Genomic DNA, 16530 nt, shown 5'->3' with positions numbered 1-16530 from the left:
CAGGGATAAAGGACCTGTCCAGTGAGAGAACATTGTAGACTGTTGTCTGGATTGAATATTTTACAAGATTTTGCCAGATTTCTCAATCTGAATACATAGAGACAGTTTGCTTTAAAAGCTAATTTAGACAAAAAAAATAGTTTCTAACCTGAATGTCATCTGTGCCACCAAGGATGAAAACATCTTTTGAATCACGATGAGGAATTACAATGAATTCTGTTGTTTTCCAGGCATCTTCCACCTGGAAGAAAAATATAATGCAATTCAGAATATAATTTTGACCAACTAGATGCATTCATTCATACTACATAAGCTTATCAGCAAATGAACAGCATGCACAGCTAACAATATGAACGCCTCCATTTATGGTTTGTTTACACAATTTATACACAGCTGCCTGGGATTATCAGTGAACCTGCTAAAAGGAATAAAGAAGGGCAACTACAGGCTTCTCCACCGCCAACAGGTTTGTTTGTTGGTAAAATGGATCCTCATATGTAGATAAAGTTAAGTTGCTGAACGAATAAACATACAGGTAGTCCTTGACTTATGATCACAATTGAGACCAGAACATCAGTTGCTCAGTGAAATGGTTGTTCAGTGAGTTACACCTGATTTTACAACCTGTTTTGCAACCTGGTTGTTAAGTGAATCACATGGTTGTTAAGTGAATCTGGCTTCTCCCATGGACTTTGCTTGTCAGAAATTGGCTGGGGGTGGGTGGGTTGCAAATAGAGATAATGTGACCCCAGGGCATTGCAATCATCATAAATACATGCCAATTGCCAAGCGCCCACATTTTAATCATGTGGCCACAGGGACACTGCAAAAGTTGTAAATACGAGGGCAGGTTGTAAGTCATTTTTTTCAATCCCACTGTAACTTCAAATGGTCGTTAAATGAATAAGTCAAGGACTACCTAAACATATAGGAGGGGTTGGAAGAAGAGCTAAAAATCGTTTTCAATTTTGCCCTAAGAAGCAAAATAAAGGAACAAAAATGCTTGATAAATTACTATTTAGAAAAATCCAGTTTGCAACACTGTATCATAAAACCTCAGATGCCCACATTGGCATCATGACAGCTATTATGTCTATTCCTTTTCTGATTCCCTTACCCATAAAGTTTTTCTACTGATGTAACTATTGTAATCCAAGCAGTGAACTATTCAACGTTTACTTGGAAGAATGTTGTGCTCTTCCCTATGTCGTATTAGAGACTGTTAAACTCCAAGTGAGTTCAATAAATATATTATTGAAGCTTCAGTATAACCAATCAATACAATATATTTCTGTCCAAGATTAGAGTTTTTTATATTGTATTAAAAACTACCTTTTTGAGAATAATCTCCAAAGAAGCTTCTCCTGAAGCTTGTCCAGAAACATCCTGAATCTCCTGAGTATATTCAAAAGCACTGATCTGAGTAAGTCGCTCCAAGGTTAATGGATTTTCCACATCTATTAATGGTGCACCAACTATTTGTTCCAGAATTGTCCAGTGTCTGGGTTTCAAAAAAGGATTTCTAAGATCTGTGATAACTGGAAGCTGAAAGAATGAAAAGTGTATCAATACAGCTCAATTTTCCTGTTTCAGTGAATAATCTGATTAATCAACAGGCTCTTACAACGTCATAATAAATTATGATGTGTTCCATCCAATCTTAAGAGATGACTAGCCCATAACTTTCCAATATTTTAAACACATATTTAAATATAATAAGATTTTATTTGAATTGCTCTATCTTTTTCTTCTATACCAACATTCATATCTGTATTATTACAGGCCATGTTTTTTGAATTTCTGTGCTAACATAGTTTGCTAATCATGCGAAACACTATTTATCCTTATTCTTCCAACTGGTCAATATAAAATGTCTTTTATGCTGTTCCACAGGCCTACCTTCAGTGCTTCTGAGCCTCCATGGGCAATGAGCTAACAAAAATCTCTTCATCCCACTCCTCAAATAGAAAATAATAATGTTCCTTACTTATTCTTCCCATTCCATCTCCTGCATGAACAACCATGTATTTGCCAATATTTGCCATATTGTATAAATGCATATTTATAAAAAATAAAATCTCTTCTAATGGGGTGCTTTATGCAGGAAAGTGGTAAGGGAAGAGCATTTGTTAAAACTGCATAGACAATCCGTCTATAGGGTAGTTACATGACCAAAATAGCACTGCACTGCACACAGGAAGTTTTCTGAATGGCTGCAAGTATATTGGCCTGGTACTAAACCTACTAAGTCCCCATGAGCAGTGTTGGAAGAAGAGAAAGAAGAAAAGTTCTAAATGACATATTAGCAAACACTAAGATGTGGCAGTTCCATTTATATGAATCTAATGCACAACTGTGGAGTGGGGCAATAGAAGAAATTGATTGCGAAAGCTGCAACATCCAGGTTTCAGCAATTAAATTCTGAACCTATGTGCAGGTATGAAAAATGAGTTGGCATGGCCAGAATCATTTCTCATAGAAAATAAATCTATACATGGATTGCAGAAGGTGCTGAGTTTCCAGATGGCAGAATGTTGATTCCAGTGTAATGAATTTCTTCTGCTTTTTCCGACTTTCTCCCTTTTGGTTTCCCCTTTACAATAATTAAAAAAGGTAAAAAGTTCCCCTCGCACATATGTGCTAGTTGTTCCCAACTCCAGGGGGCGGTGCTCATCTCTGTTTCAAAGCCGAAGAGCCAGCGCTATCCGAAGATATCTCTGTGGTCATGTGGCCGGCATGACTAAACCCCAAAGGCACACGCATGGAGCGCTGTTACCTTCCCACCAAAGGTGGTGCCTATCTTTTTACTTGCATTTTTTATGTGCTTTCGAACTGCTAGGTTGGCAGAAGCTGGGACAAGTAACGGGAGCTCACCCCGTTACATGGCACTAGGGATTCGAACCACTGAACTGCCAACCTTTCAATTGACAAGCTCAGCGTTTTAGCCACTGAGCCACTGCGTCCCATATACAGCAATTTTAAGTATATAAAAAATAATCTCTTTGAGGTCTTCATTCTATCCAATGAAGAAAGATGAGATATTTGAAGGTAGTATAACATAGAATTTAGTCTTGAATATATCAAAATATATTTTGGTTTGTATTGCTGAAAATGACTAAAATGACTGATCCCTTTGCAGATCTTTAAATTATGTGATTAATGAAGAACAAGAATTTTAGAGTTAGATATCTGAATATGCTCTAGATCACATCCTACTAGCAACTTTACCATGCTACGATAGAACTCTGTTAACTAGCTATTATGCTATGAATCTGACCTAAAAGTAAAACTATGGCAAGCAGTTTAACCCAAAATGTAATATTTATTAATTCTTCTACTCATTTCTTGATTTATTCACATTTGATCTTGCTTCACTATCTATTCTGAAAGCTCCTTACTCATCCATGTCTTGTCTCTTTAACTCTGAATGTAACGTTGTAAACATGAATCTGACATGATGAATATTTCTGTACAATTTTATTTCCTTTTAGAAACTTTTCTAATTCATTTTTTTTATTTGAAAGTGTTTCTTTATATTACATTTTCAAATGGCCATTTGTACCTTTTCTTTCATTTTCTCCACCTTCTCCTTGAGTTGTGGGACAACATTATTAGGTGGCAAGCCTTTTTCCAGCTGATTCACAAATTTAGCATATTTGGAAACTTGACCATTCAATAATTCTGGATCCAAACTGTCAAATTTAGACTATAAAAAATATGTAAGTAAAAAGGTATCAGTTAGAAAACTTTCTTAGTATATGTGTTATAAGAAGTTTACTTTAAAATAATCTACAAAAACTAAATCTAATATAGATATAAGCAAAAAAAAATTAGCTTCAGTGAAGTCAGTAGGATACTTACTTAAAAATAAACCTGAGAATTAAATTAAAGTCATTAAATTACCATGCATTTCTTTTTTGAAAGAAGCCTACCCCATAGAACAATATTTTTCCATGGAAACCTGGTCCTTCCTGGAGCATGAATGTGAGATGAGCCCATTCAGAATAAGAGGTGTTTTTTTTTTTTAATGAACTGTACAGTGGTTGGCCTTTGGTATTCTGCTTTGTTTTCTATTGTTATTTTGTTATTTTGTACTTTGTGTCCTAGATATTTGTGCTGCTTTGTTTCTAGTCCTTTTGTTTTCATGTTTCAATACAATTGTAATTAATTCAGAGTTCCTTTAAAAAGTTAGGAAGCCTCATAAAACAAATTGATTCGACTACCAAAAAAGTCGACTTGGGACTGCCCTTAAAAAACTTCATATAATACAGTTGGTCCAAAACAACAGCGTCTTATGTACTTTCTAGCTACTATTGTTAGCTGTATATAATCTAGATTTTGCAGGCTCTGCATTAGTTATTATTATTATTATTATTATTATTTATTCGATTTTTATACCGCCCTTCTCCCAAAGGACTCAGGGCGGTGTACAGCCAAAATAAAAACAGAGAATACAATATACAATTTAAAATACAAATTAAAAAACTTATTTTATAATTGGCCTAAAAAACTTTAAAATATATAAAACTAAAAACCCTTAAAATTAATAATAGAAATTTAAAAATCGATAAAATTTAAACCAGCCCCGCGTGCATAAAAAGATGTGTCTTCAGTTCACGGCGGAAGGTCCGAAGGTCAGGTATTTGGTGTAAACCCGGGGGAAGTTCGTTCCAGAGTGTGGGAGCCCCCACAGAGAAGGACCTTCCCCTGGGGGCCGCCAGCCGGCATTGCTTGGCGGACGGCACCCTGAGAAGTCCCTCTCTGTGAGAGCGTACGGGTCGGTGGGAGGCATGCGGTAACAGCAGGCGGTCCCGTAAGTACCCAGTTGCTATTTGGTTCTGAAATACAATTTAAAGTGCTGTTTTTATCTTATAAAGGCCTTTATGGCTTGGCACTTGAATATTTTCTTATCTTTTTTTTTTTTTAGTTGTTCTCTTTCAGATTAAGGTAACTTAAAAACCAGGGAACCCAAAGAATATTTTTAAAAGATAGTTTACTTTAATTTGGCCCATAATATATTTGTCTCCTTTTAAAATTTTCCAGACTGTTAAATCATTACGTTTAGATGGATAACATTAAATTCCAATATATATAATTTACCTCCATCCACTCTTCCTCAAGTACTGACCATTCAGAAAGAGAGTCCCACAACAGTTGTTTCAACTTCAACTCTGCACAAACTTCCTCCAAGGTATCAAATTTTGTTATATCCACCTTTCAAGAAACAATTGAAATAATTGAATTACATTCATTTGAAGCCCGTATGTTGCAAAATATGGTACATATTTTAAGAAAATCTACAATACTAAATACCGATAAATCAGAAGAGGAAAGATCAATCCATTTCAAATAATCAATATATAAAGCTAATGTTTCTATGATTATTTGGTATAAAATAGCATTATTTAACCAATTAAATCATGATCTCTGGCTTGGTTTTTTTAAAAAATAAGGCAGCATTCTCAGGAGATAAAATTAAATGGTAACTAAATCTCTCTCCTAGTCAGAAAGCAAAGGAAAGAGAAGAATGTGAGACTACAGTAATGCTTTGTTAGATCCATTGCAGCTTGTGCACATAATGCATTATTAAACCATGTCTCAGAATAAGAATGTGTAAAAAAACCTGAAGCATAATTTGTTTAGTGCTTAGGAAACAGCTCTACTTGAAATACTGTATAGAAACATTCACCACTGCCTACATTTGGACAAGGTAAAACTTGAAATGGTTTTCAAGTGGAAATTGAAGCAACCTCCTTGTTCACTTATTTTGCATGCCAAGATCACAGAAGAGGTAACATTTCATTTTACTTTCATGACTGCAAACTGCAGTCATTATTGTAGTAATCTTTTTATTTGCAACTCAAAACAGTGGGTAACACTGGTGTGTAAAACAGATATAAACATAAATTTTGGCATTTATCTGCCTTCTTTAACTTGTATTTATTTTTTCATTGCTTTTTCTTTTCTGTAGGAAAGGTTACTTGTAGACAGCTTATACAACTCTAACTATTGACCTATAAGAACTCTTAACTTCTGCATTAAAATCAAAGCAGTCATTTAACAGATAAGCTGGCATTTGCAAACAGATTTTCTTGCAACATTGTCAACAGTAGTAGGGACATAATTGCCTTTGGTGCAATAATAGTTAGAAAGGGAAAAGATAGAAAAAAAGGAACTATGTCATGGCCACAATACAACAATGTGTTGTAAAACTATTTATTTAATTTATGAAATTTATTTGCCACCCATTTCACGCTTCAGGCTATGAACACTTACAATACTATGCATTGTAAAACAATGTACTATATTCTAAAGAAAGATATATGATTGATTTCATAACTTCATGAGATGGATGATTAAAAAAAAACTGTTTGCACATGACTGAATTCGTCCAGATGTAATTTAAAACAGATTGGTTAGCATGGGACTGTGGTGGTTCCATACGCTGCTGTGAATTATAAACAAATATTTTTAATTAACCATAAATATTTATTCACTACACAGTTACAAACTGCATCCTGTTAGCAAAGCTATTCCTGTATTTTTCTCCTGTAACCTTGTTTATTTCATGTTTATTGTGTGTAATTAATTATTTGTTTGGTTACTTCAACCAAAGTAACCAGAAATGTTAAGTACTGAATAGAATGCAGGAAAGAAATGAAAACACTCCCAAATCCCTAATAAAGAAATATTACGGTATTATATGAGAGAGAGAGAGGGAGGGAGGGGGAGAGGGAGAGGGAGAGACAGACAGACAGACTGACCTTGGATAGTACATTATAATTGTATTGTATTCTGTTCAGCACTGTATTATAAAAACCAGTAGGACTGAGTGATACAGTCAGACTCAACAAACCACTTGCTATTGTTTCAATAGAACCATTCTGGAATATGCATTAAATAAACTAAATAAGGGGTTAATTAGGAATTCAAGTACTCTTTCCTAACTCTGATTTTATCATTATGCCTCTATGAAATTGGCTAGGCTCAAGGCATCCAATATTCTATCACAGAATGGGAATTTGAACCTGGCCCTCCTATTATACAGGCCAGGGCTACCATTAAGATAGCACACCATCTCATACAACATAGGACTTGTTTCATTTTGCAAATCATAATTTAAACATCCATCTACAAAGCAAAATGGAATTGTGTACAAATTACCTTGAAGTTTTTCTGATAGGATTTATACTGGAATGCCCGCTTTTGTATTTCATCAAGAATGGCCTGCAACTCGCAGAGAACTATTTTCACTCTCTCTTGATCAGCATCTGCGTCCAAAATCTGAGGATCCTATTAAAAAAAAATCATTTTATAATCAGCTATCATTAAGGCTACATATAAATATTGTACACCGAACCATAAAATTAAATTCAGTGAGGAGACAGATTCTATTTAGAGTACAGTACAATGTAAATGCAATTAATTTTTTCTGCTTGGTTTAATTCTTACTACAAAAAGCACCAAGTAACACTGGTCAATTTTTCTCTGTTATGAACTGAAAAAAGAGCTAGGCAATTATTTGTTTCAATATCTGATAAAAGAGCAGTTCAGTTGAGCAGGAATACATAATAAATGGATGGCTCTTGACAACTTTATCATCTGCTTACACAGGGAAGGCAGAACTGAGAAGTATTTTTGCTCATGGCCCTTCAAATTCTATCCAGTTCTATCTATTAAAAGTGGGGCTGTAAAGGTTTTCCTACCACTTTTAATGTGCAAGTGCCATTAAATAGATTTTTCTGAGTGAAATCAAAGCTTGCCATATTTCTTCATTTAAAAACACAAACCCATGTGGGATACCCGATTTATGAGGTTCCTTACACTGGATCCATTGAGTTGCATTGCTTTTCTTGCTTCTTAGTCAAAGACTTTTCATTGCCTTTTTATCCAAGGCATTTTTTAAAATATCAGATGCTAACTCTGAGAATTATTGCTGGGGAAGCATAGTTCTACCACATAGTATGGCTTTCTAATTCATCTTGGGGTTAGCACACCCAACTACTGAAACTAATAAGGATAAATAACTAGTAAATAATAACAAGAATTATATTATGAAAAGACCTGCAAATAGAAATAGAACAACTATGGCAAGAGAAAGCATGAGTAGTACCAATAGTAGTATTCCTTCCTTGGGTGTAACCTCAAAACAACTGAGCTTGAACATTGGTATTGACAAAATAACCAATTGTAAATAAGTCAATTGTAAAAGGCAGCTTTACTTGGAACAGCTTTCATCCTGTAGCAATACCTTTAAAAAACATGAACATCTGCTTATCTGAGGTCCATGAGAAGTACTTGATAGGTGGATAAAAATGCCAGATCCAGTTTAAACATCTGGATGACTGTGACAAACTATAATTCAGTAATGTAGGAATATGAAAAATAATTAATTTAATACCTGTGCTAGAAGTCTAACTTCTTTAACTTCTTCATTCAGATCGTGAACATCTTCATCTAGAAGCTGGCAGAATTTAATAATGCTAGCATCTCTTTCACCTACAGATTTATCAATTGCATTACGAACAGCAACAATAGAGGGTTTCAAACTTGAGAACAAAGCAAAATCTTCAGGAGGTGTGGGTATGACATACTGTTCAATAAGTTGATACATCTTTGAAACCACTTTTGATTCATCGTCAAGAATTTCAATCTGAGGGAAGGTAGAAACAAATTATTTTTCCATTTTGTTCGCAAATACTCTGACAGGTTATCTTAAAATACATAGCAAATCTAAATTGCTGTCAAATGCCATTTTATATACAGGGCAGAACCTGATTTTAAAATTGCACGAAGAGATCAAAGTTACCTGCTCCCTACATAAAAATCAAGTTCAAATGCACTCATTCTCACTCTCACTCACTCTGTCCAGAATGCACTAGGCCTCCCGGGGGCCTCCACAACTTGAGCCACTCTCTCCTCTGTTTAATAATCTGCACAGGGAATCATTAAGTGAGGTCATCTTGCTTAATGGCTATCACCACTTGTGACCATTGTAGTCATAAATCAAGGACTACTTGTACAACTGAGAATCATCAGTACACAAACTGGGAGATCAATCCCAGTAGTTTCAGATACATGCTATATAACATGAAGAACATTTTTTGTGTTGCACATGCCCCTGCCTCTGGGTCATGGGGGACACAGAGATTCCTTCTCTCACTGGCTCCCAGGATGAGAGAAAAGAAAGGAAGATACTTGGATTCCTTGGGGTCATAAGCACAGTCACAGTTTTACTTAACAACCACTTCACTTAACAATTGAGTTACCAATTGTGATTACAAAACAAGTGCTACCTCTATTAGCTAGACTGGGTATAAATTCCACTGATTTTGCTGTACTTCTCCTCTACTGCATCTCCTGCAACATCCTGCTGTCCTCCAAACATTTTCTACTTCACTTAGTGCCAATATAGCCAGGGGCAAGGGATTGTGAAAGATGTTGGAAACATCTGGTGAGCACTAACTAGGCACTGCAGATGTGAAGGAAAATTATTCTTTGACAGGCCACACAACCAGTTGTGATATATAGGTTTCATGCCCTATTTATTTCAGCTAGGATGTACAGCTAGACTAGATTTAGATATACACATTATATTGTACCTATCTCCCAGGAAAGCAAATGCAGGAGAACACAATTATTACTCAGATCAAAAGGATCTATTTGATTTCTTATGAGAAACTGAATAGCATATATGGGTTTCATGAACTGTAGATAGAAGGTGTCAGAGTATCTAAAAGCAAGCAAAATGCATCCGGCAATGGCAGAAAAATGAAACTTGTTAACTCGTGCTACTTAATAAAAACAGTATGGTGAACTTACCCTATCTTGTATTTCATCAAGGAATGTCAAAGTAACCACGTATTCAGTAGTTGTACTTGGTAGAAATTCAAGTTTAAATTTAGCATCATTTGCCTCAACAAGAATGGTGTTCACTTTTTTCTTTGCAATTACAGGAAGCATTTCATTAATAACCTAAATGCAAAAGAAAGTATTAAAAGCATTAGTAATATTATAAAAAGAAAAGTTATATTTAGATAGGAATCTACTTAACGTGAAACTATTCTTTAGTAAAGATAATGTAGCTTATAACGAGTAAATGCCAGGTCATGATTAAATGGACATAGGTGACTTTGAGCCAGTCACTCTCTTTCAGCTCAGCCAATCTCATAGGTTGTTATGGGTAAAATGGGAAAAAGAAGGTGTGTTCGATAGATTCATTACCTTAAGGTGTTTGTAAAAATAATAAAAGCAAGATATAAATAAACAAAATAAATAAATAAAATTTCAGTTCATAATGCATAAAATAGACAACAGAATTTTGGGAAATGTCTTCTAGTTATTGGAGATAGAAGTCAATACCTACCACACCCCAAGGGGCATCCCTGATTCCCCAAACACTGTTTTTAAAACATTACAAATAACTAAAATTGTGTTTTGATTTCAAAATTTTATAAGATCTCACAAGAGAATATAGAACTTTTTTCAGGATTTTGTTCAAGAATACAAAAATCATGAAATGTATGAGATCTGGTAAAATTTCAGTTATTCTGAAGGGAAGAATGCCCAAGCCACCATATGAGATTGCATAACAGGACTGACTTTGCTCCATAGCATTTTCTTTCCAAACTTTTCCATAGAGTTCCATGCACAATTTTGAGACAGTTATTCTGTCTTAAACCAACTGAAACTCAAGATTATTGTAGGGATTAAATGAAGGGACATTTCTATTAGTTTCCAAAGAAAAGCTGGGATATAAATGCAATTAGTAATCAATCAACCAATAATACATATAACTTTGATGTTACATTATCTTTCTCACACACACACATTTTTCTGGAAAATCCTCTTAGTATGTAGAAACTTTCTTGTTTTTATATTGGCCCCATTTTATTTCTAATCTGGTAATGGGAGCATTAAAATGAAAGTTAAAGGGCAACGTGGATTTACCTCCAAACAGCGCTTTGGTGATGGAATTAGTTTGTCTTTCAACCTTTTAGCATCTATGAGGAACAAACCTAATGGTCTCTTTTGTTTTATTGCCAACGCTTCTTTGTGTTGTCTGTGATATTTCTCCAGTTGTTCAGCAAAAAATTTAACATCTGTTTATTTTAAACAGAAGGATACAGTTAGTCATTTACAGATGGCTTGAGGGGAAAAATTATATTGTATTTCCTCATGGGAAAGAATACAAATACATTTCCCCCTTTTTATTTAGAAAAAAGTTTTTTTTGGTTGTTTTTTTTTTAGAGATGAACAGAGATTATTCAAAATGGGTTATCTTCTCCTGCCTGGTCTATAGAGAGTTTTTATAAAAATAAACAAATGTTTATTTTGTATGAAAGCAGCCACTTCCAATTCCAGAATGTTATGAAACCTAGACACAAACAATCTCAACTCAGCAATACAATTTCAGAGAAGTGACAGGTTTTTAGGCCAGCCATTTGCTTAACAATAGCAAGGGATTCTGTTCCATTCCATTCTGTTCTGTTAAGTATTTCTCCGATAAAACAGCTTGGAAAATACCAAAGCTTTTAACTACGGTATTTAAAAAATGGTTGCTGTAAAAAATGGTATTGCAGACTTCATGAGATTAACATACCTATTAGAACTGTGAAAAGCTTTGGATTGAAAGGTACAACAGCACTTCAGACAGCAAGCATGCTCACAGCATAAAAAGGTAACTATAGAAGGGGTAAGAACTGAAGGAACAACAAAAAGGATGTTGTGTCACTGCAATGAATATTTCATATTTTTTATCATGAAGTTTATATTAGTCACCTATATGCAGCAACATTTTGCAATTCTTGGGATTGCTGTTTCCAGTTCCAGCGTGATCCTGGAAAAAGGCTTGTTTGCAGATTGATGCTTCAAATGGACTCTTAAGTATAATTTTGCCTTTTAAGGTCAACTACTACTAATCAATTAAAGAATTAGAAAGAATCCAGGATTATCTACACTACACACCCTAGCAACCATTCTATGATAGAATATTACAGTCTTCCTCTGTTTTTATTCAAAGTCAGTTCAAAAAGGAAACCTAATGTTGAAACCTGGTAGAGAGAATTTTAGATTTCATAGACAAATCATGGGTCTAACTTTGCTCTGAATTTCAGACAATAATGACCCAAACAATAGTGAAGCAGATTATTAAACTGTCACATGTACATGTTTTAGGGAAAAAAATCCCTTTTGGCACTTAGTGGACATTCAGCTTAAAAGATACCCCTTGCCCCATTAGGCCATTAAAGCAAGAATTTAGTGTGTGTGTGTGTGTGTGTGTGTGTGTGTGTGTGTGTGTGTGTGTGTGTACACTTTATCTATAATCCTTTAATATTTATGTTGTCTGGAGAGTAGTTTTGATTTAGTGATCAAGGCACCAGACTAGAAACCAGGAAACTGTGAATGAGTGACTTTGGGTCAGCCCAGTTCATCTCACAGGCTTGTTGTTGTGGAGAAAAGAGGAGAAGGAAGGAGTATTAAGTTCACCAGCTTGAGTTATTTATTTTTTAAAAAGCAGGATAAAAAGAATGTTTTAAAAAACCTTAAAGATTCATTATTATAGAATAGAATCTGTGCATCAAACTGCCGAATTTAATTAAGGATATACCCACAAATCCTTCCATTTTAACCACTATATCATACCACATAGAGATAGTCAATGAGCAGCTATGCACCATTCAGAGTTACATTCAGTTACAGCTGAAGCTCATCTACCTTTGTCTATGCTTTGCAATGCTAATGTAATAGCTAAAGTGACAGAGACAACCTTCTTAAGAGTTATGTGATTGGTTTAGTGCAGGTTGCCAGCTTTATTTCAGAATATAGTAAGATACCTATATTGGGGAAAGTGAAAAAGAAAGCCCCTTTTCTCCTTTTAAAAACATATGAAATGTAATATTTTCAGATAAAAGAAAGGTTTCCTTCAAAATGAAGGAAATGCCGGAGATGAAATGCCGGAGAAGACGCCTAGAGAGTATTTGGAGGTCTAGCCGTTCCGAGGCTGATCGGACACTAGTGAGGTCCTTTACTAGGACCTACCTAGTGGCAATGAAGGAGGCGAAGCGTTCCTACGTTTCCACCCTCATTGCATCGGCAGATAACCGCCCGGCCGCCCTGTTTCGGGTGACCCGTTCCCTCCTCCATCAAGAGGGACGGGATGACCCCTTACAGGGACGAGCTGAGGAGTTTAACGGTTATCTATACGATAAAATCGTTCAACTTCGGGATAGTTTGGACCAAGATTGCGAGGATCCAGCTGAGATGACAGAGACACGTCTTGTTGAGGTTATTTGGGATGAGTTCGATTCTGTGGTTCCCGAGGACATGGACAGGTTGCTGGGGAGGTTACATGCAACTACATGTTTACTGGACCCGTGCCCTTCCTGGTTAGTGCTGGCTGCTCAGGAAGTGACACGAGGCTGGCTCCAGGGGATTATAAATGCTTCTTTGATGGAAGGGGTTTTCCCCGCCGCCTTGAAGGAGGAGGTGGTGAGACCTCTCCTCAAGAAGCCTTCCCTGGACCCAGCTATTTTGGGTAATTATCGTCCAGTCTCCAACCTTCGCTTTGTGGCGAAGGTTGTAGAGAGTGTGGTTGCATGGCAGCTCCCCGGCACCTGGAGGAAACTGTCTATCTAGACCTGCTCCAGTCCGGCTTCCGACCCGGTTATAGCACAGAGACGGCTTTGGTCGCGTTGGTGGATGACCTCTGAGGGCCAGGGACAGGTTGCTCCTCTGCCTTGGTCCTATTAGATGTCTCAGCGGCTTCGATACCATCGACCATGGTATCCTGCTGCGCCGGTTGGAGGGATTGGGAGTGGGGGCACCGTTTATCGGTGGTTCTCCTCCTATCTCTCTGACCGTCGCAGACGGTGTTGACAGGGGGCAGAGGTCGCCTCGAGGCGCCTCACTTGTGGGGTGCCTCAGGGTCGATTCTCTCGCCTACCCTGTTCAACATCTATATGAAGCCGCTGGGTGAGGTCATCAGTGGTTTCGGGTGAGTTATCATCTGTCGCTGATGATACTCAGCTGTACTTCTCCACCGGACCACCCCAACGAAGCGGTCAAGTGCTGTCCCGGTGCCTGGAAGCTGTACGGGTCTGGATGGGGAGAAACAGACTCAAGCTCAATCCTCCAAGACGGAGTGGCTGTGGATGCCGGCATCCGGTACAGTCAGCTGCATCCGCAGCTGACTGTTGGGGCGAGTTAGTGGCCCCAAAGGAGGTGGTTCGCAACTTGGGCGTCCTCCTGGATGGATGGCTGTCTTTGATGAACACCTGCCGGCCGTCGCCAGGAGGGCCTTTTACCAGGTTCGCCTGGTTCGCCAGTTGCGTCCCTTCCTTGACCGGGATGCCTTATGCACGGTCACTCACGCTCTGGTTACGTCTAGGCTGGATTATTGCAATGCTCTCTACATGGGGCTGCCCTTGAGGTGCACCCAGAGGCTGCAGTTAGTCCAGAATGCGGCTGCGCGAGTAGTAATGGGAGCCGCTCGTGGCTCCCACGTGACATCGCTGCTCCGTAGCTTGCACTGGCTTCCTGTGGTCTTTCGGGTGCGCTTCAAGATTTTGGTAACTATCTTTAAAGCGCTCCATGGCTTAGGACCCGGGTACTTACGAGACCGCCTGCTGTTACCCTTTGCCTCCCATCGACCCGTACGCTCGCACAGAGAGGGTCTCCTCAGGGTGCCATCCGCCAAACAATGTCGGCTGGCGGCCCCCAGGAGTAGGGCCTTCTCTGTGGGGGCAGTGACGCTCTGGAACGAACTTCCCCCCGGCCTGCGTCAAGTGCCTGATCTTCGGACCTTCCGTCGTGAGCTCAAAACATATTTATTCATTAAAGCGGGACTGGCATAATTAGTGATGTATTTTAATTGGGTTTTAATATTTTTAACTTTTTAACTTAAATTTTAATAATCAGCCTTTAAAATTTGCTCTTTTTAAATGTTGTTTTAAATTGTATATATCTTTGTTTTTATTCTGGCTGTACACCGCCCTGAGTCCTTTGGGAGAAGGGCGGTATAAAAATTTAATAAATAAAATAAAATAAACTTGACTCCTAGTGTCTTTATGGAATCGCTTGTAGTTCACGCAACACTATGGAAGTCACTTCTCATTTGTTTCTTCTTGTTTTGATGGCCATCCACAGGTCCTCCTTAAAATTCCCAAATTTGGTTAAAGTTGGCTAGGTACAGTAAATGAATTTGTTTAATGCCACATCCAGGGGATTTTCTATAATTTCGATATTTCAAATGTTTATTGGCATAACAATCGGCTAAGAAAATCATTTTCTAATCAAATGAGGCACAAAATGTAACAAAATATAAAACAATATTTACCAGGCTCTTCTTTCTTCAGAGCTTGCAAATCAAGGCTTTCATTTTCTCTGAAAAATAATCGAAACTTTTCAAAAGTAGTTGCATAAAAATTTGCTGCTTCAAATGCTGAATCAATTGTTTCCTAAAAAGTAAAAAAAGATATTTAAATTATTATAGACTTTAATTAACTTCCATCCATACAATGGTTCTATTTCATTTCTTCTACTTTTTTCACTGTCATTTATTACTATGCTGTGTTATTCTTACATAGAAGCAATGATAGCAAACATATAAAAGTTAAAGAACAAGTTGAAATATCTACCCTAAAATAAGTAATCATTGTGCTAGCTACCAAATTGCTTTAGGTAGATTAAAAAAAGAAAGACAGTATTTCAGTAGAGTTCAGTAGGGCTCTACTGGAACTCTTGTCAGAGAAATCCAGATTTAAGGATCTCACAACCATGTTGCTATTGGCCAGGCATTCTTTCTCATGCAGGATTGCTGTTGTGAGGATAAAACAAGGAGATTCTCAGAAAAAAGTGAGATATAAATGAACATGTATTAAATAAATTAAATTATTTAAATATAACTATATTAGAAGGAACTGTACAACCTGCATTTAATCAGATGTTTTACTTAATAAAATTCTTAAAAGATGTACATAGTCTTCAGTTGAGGTGAATTTAAGCTGTTATTACCCAAATTCAACATTTAAAAAAAAAATCTATTACATTTTCATTTGCACTCAGCTCTTAATAAATAAAATAAATAAAATAAACTAAACTTGACTCCTAGTGTCTTTATGGAATCGCTTGTAGTTCACGCAACACTATGGAAGTCACTTCTCATTTGTTTCTTCTTGTTTTGATGGCCATCCACAGGTCCTCCTTAAAATTCCCAAATTTGGTTAAAGTTGGCTAGGTACAGTAAATGAATTTGTTTAATGCCACATCCAGGGGATTTTCTATAATTTCGATATTTCAAATGTTTATTGGCATAACAATCGGCTAAGAAAATCATTTTCTAATCAAATGAGGCACAAAATGTAACAAAATATAAAACAATATTTACCAGGCTCTTCTTTCTTCAGAGCTTGCAAATCAAGGCTTTCATTTTCTCTGAAAAATAATGAAACTTTTCAAAAGTAGTTGCATAAAAATTTGCTGCTTCAAATGCTGAATCAATTGTTTCCTAAAAAGTAAAAAAAGATATTT

General features: G+C 36.7%; 1 protein-coding gene across 1 annotated transcript in view; it reads right to left on the bottom strand.

The window, feature by feature from the left end:
- The window catches only part of DNAH6 (dynein axonemal heavy chain 6), a 187960-nt gene that overhangs the window by 157505 nt on the left and 13925 nt on the right, over nt 1–16530 (bottom strand). The window contains exons 9-17 of the mRNA XM_058168036.1: nt 15338–15458; nt 10951–11102; nt 9823–9975; nt 8402–8653; nt 7165–7293; nt 5101–5214; nt 3563–3706; nt 1333–1545; nt 149–241 (exon numbers count right to left, since the gene is read on the bottom strand). Of these exons, the coding sequence (XP_058024019.1) occupies nt 149–241; nt 1333–1545; nt 3563–3706; nt 5101–5214; nt 7165–7293; nt 8402–8653; nt 9823–9975; nt 10951–11102; nt 15338–15458 (1371 nt within the window). The remainder of the gene's footprint in view (nt 1–148; nt 242–1332; nt 1546–3562; nt 3707–5100; nt 5215–7164; nt 7294–8401; nt 8654–9822; nt 9976–10950; nt 11103–15337; nt 15459–16530) is intronic.

Source organism: Ahaetulla prasina, chromosome 2, assembly GCF_028640845.1.
Source record: "Ahaetulla prasina isolate Xishuangbanna chromosome 2, ASM2864084v1, whole genome shotgun sequence".
Lineage (NCBI taxonomy): Eukaryota > Metazoa > Chordata > Lepidosauria > Squamata > Colubridae > Ahaetulla > Ahaetulla prasina.
The sequence above is the reverse complement of the archived record's forward strand: the minus strand, read 5'-3'. Positions and strand labels throughout refer to the sequence as shown.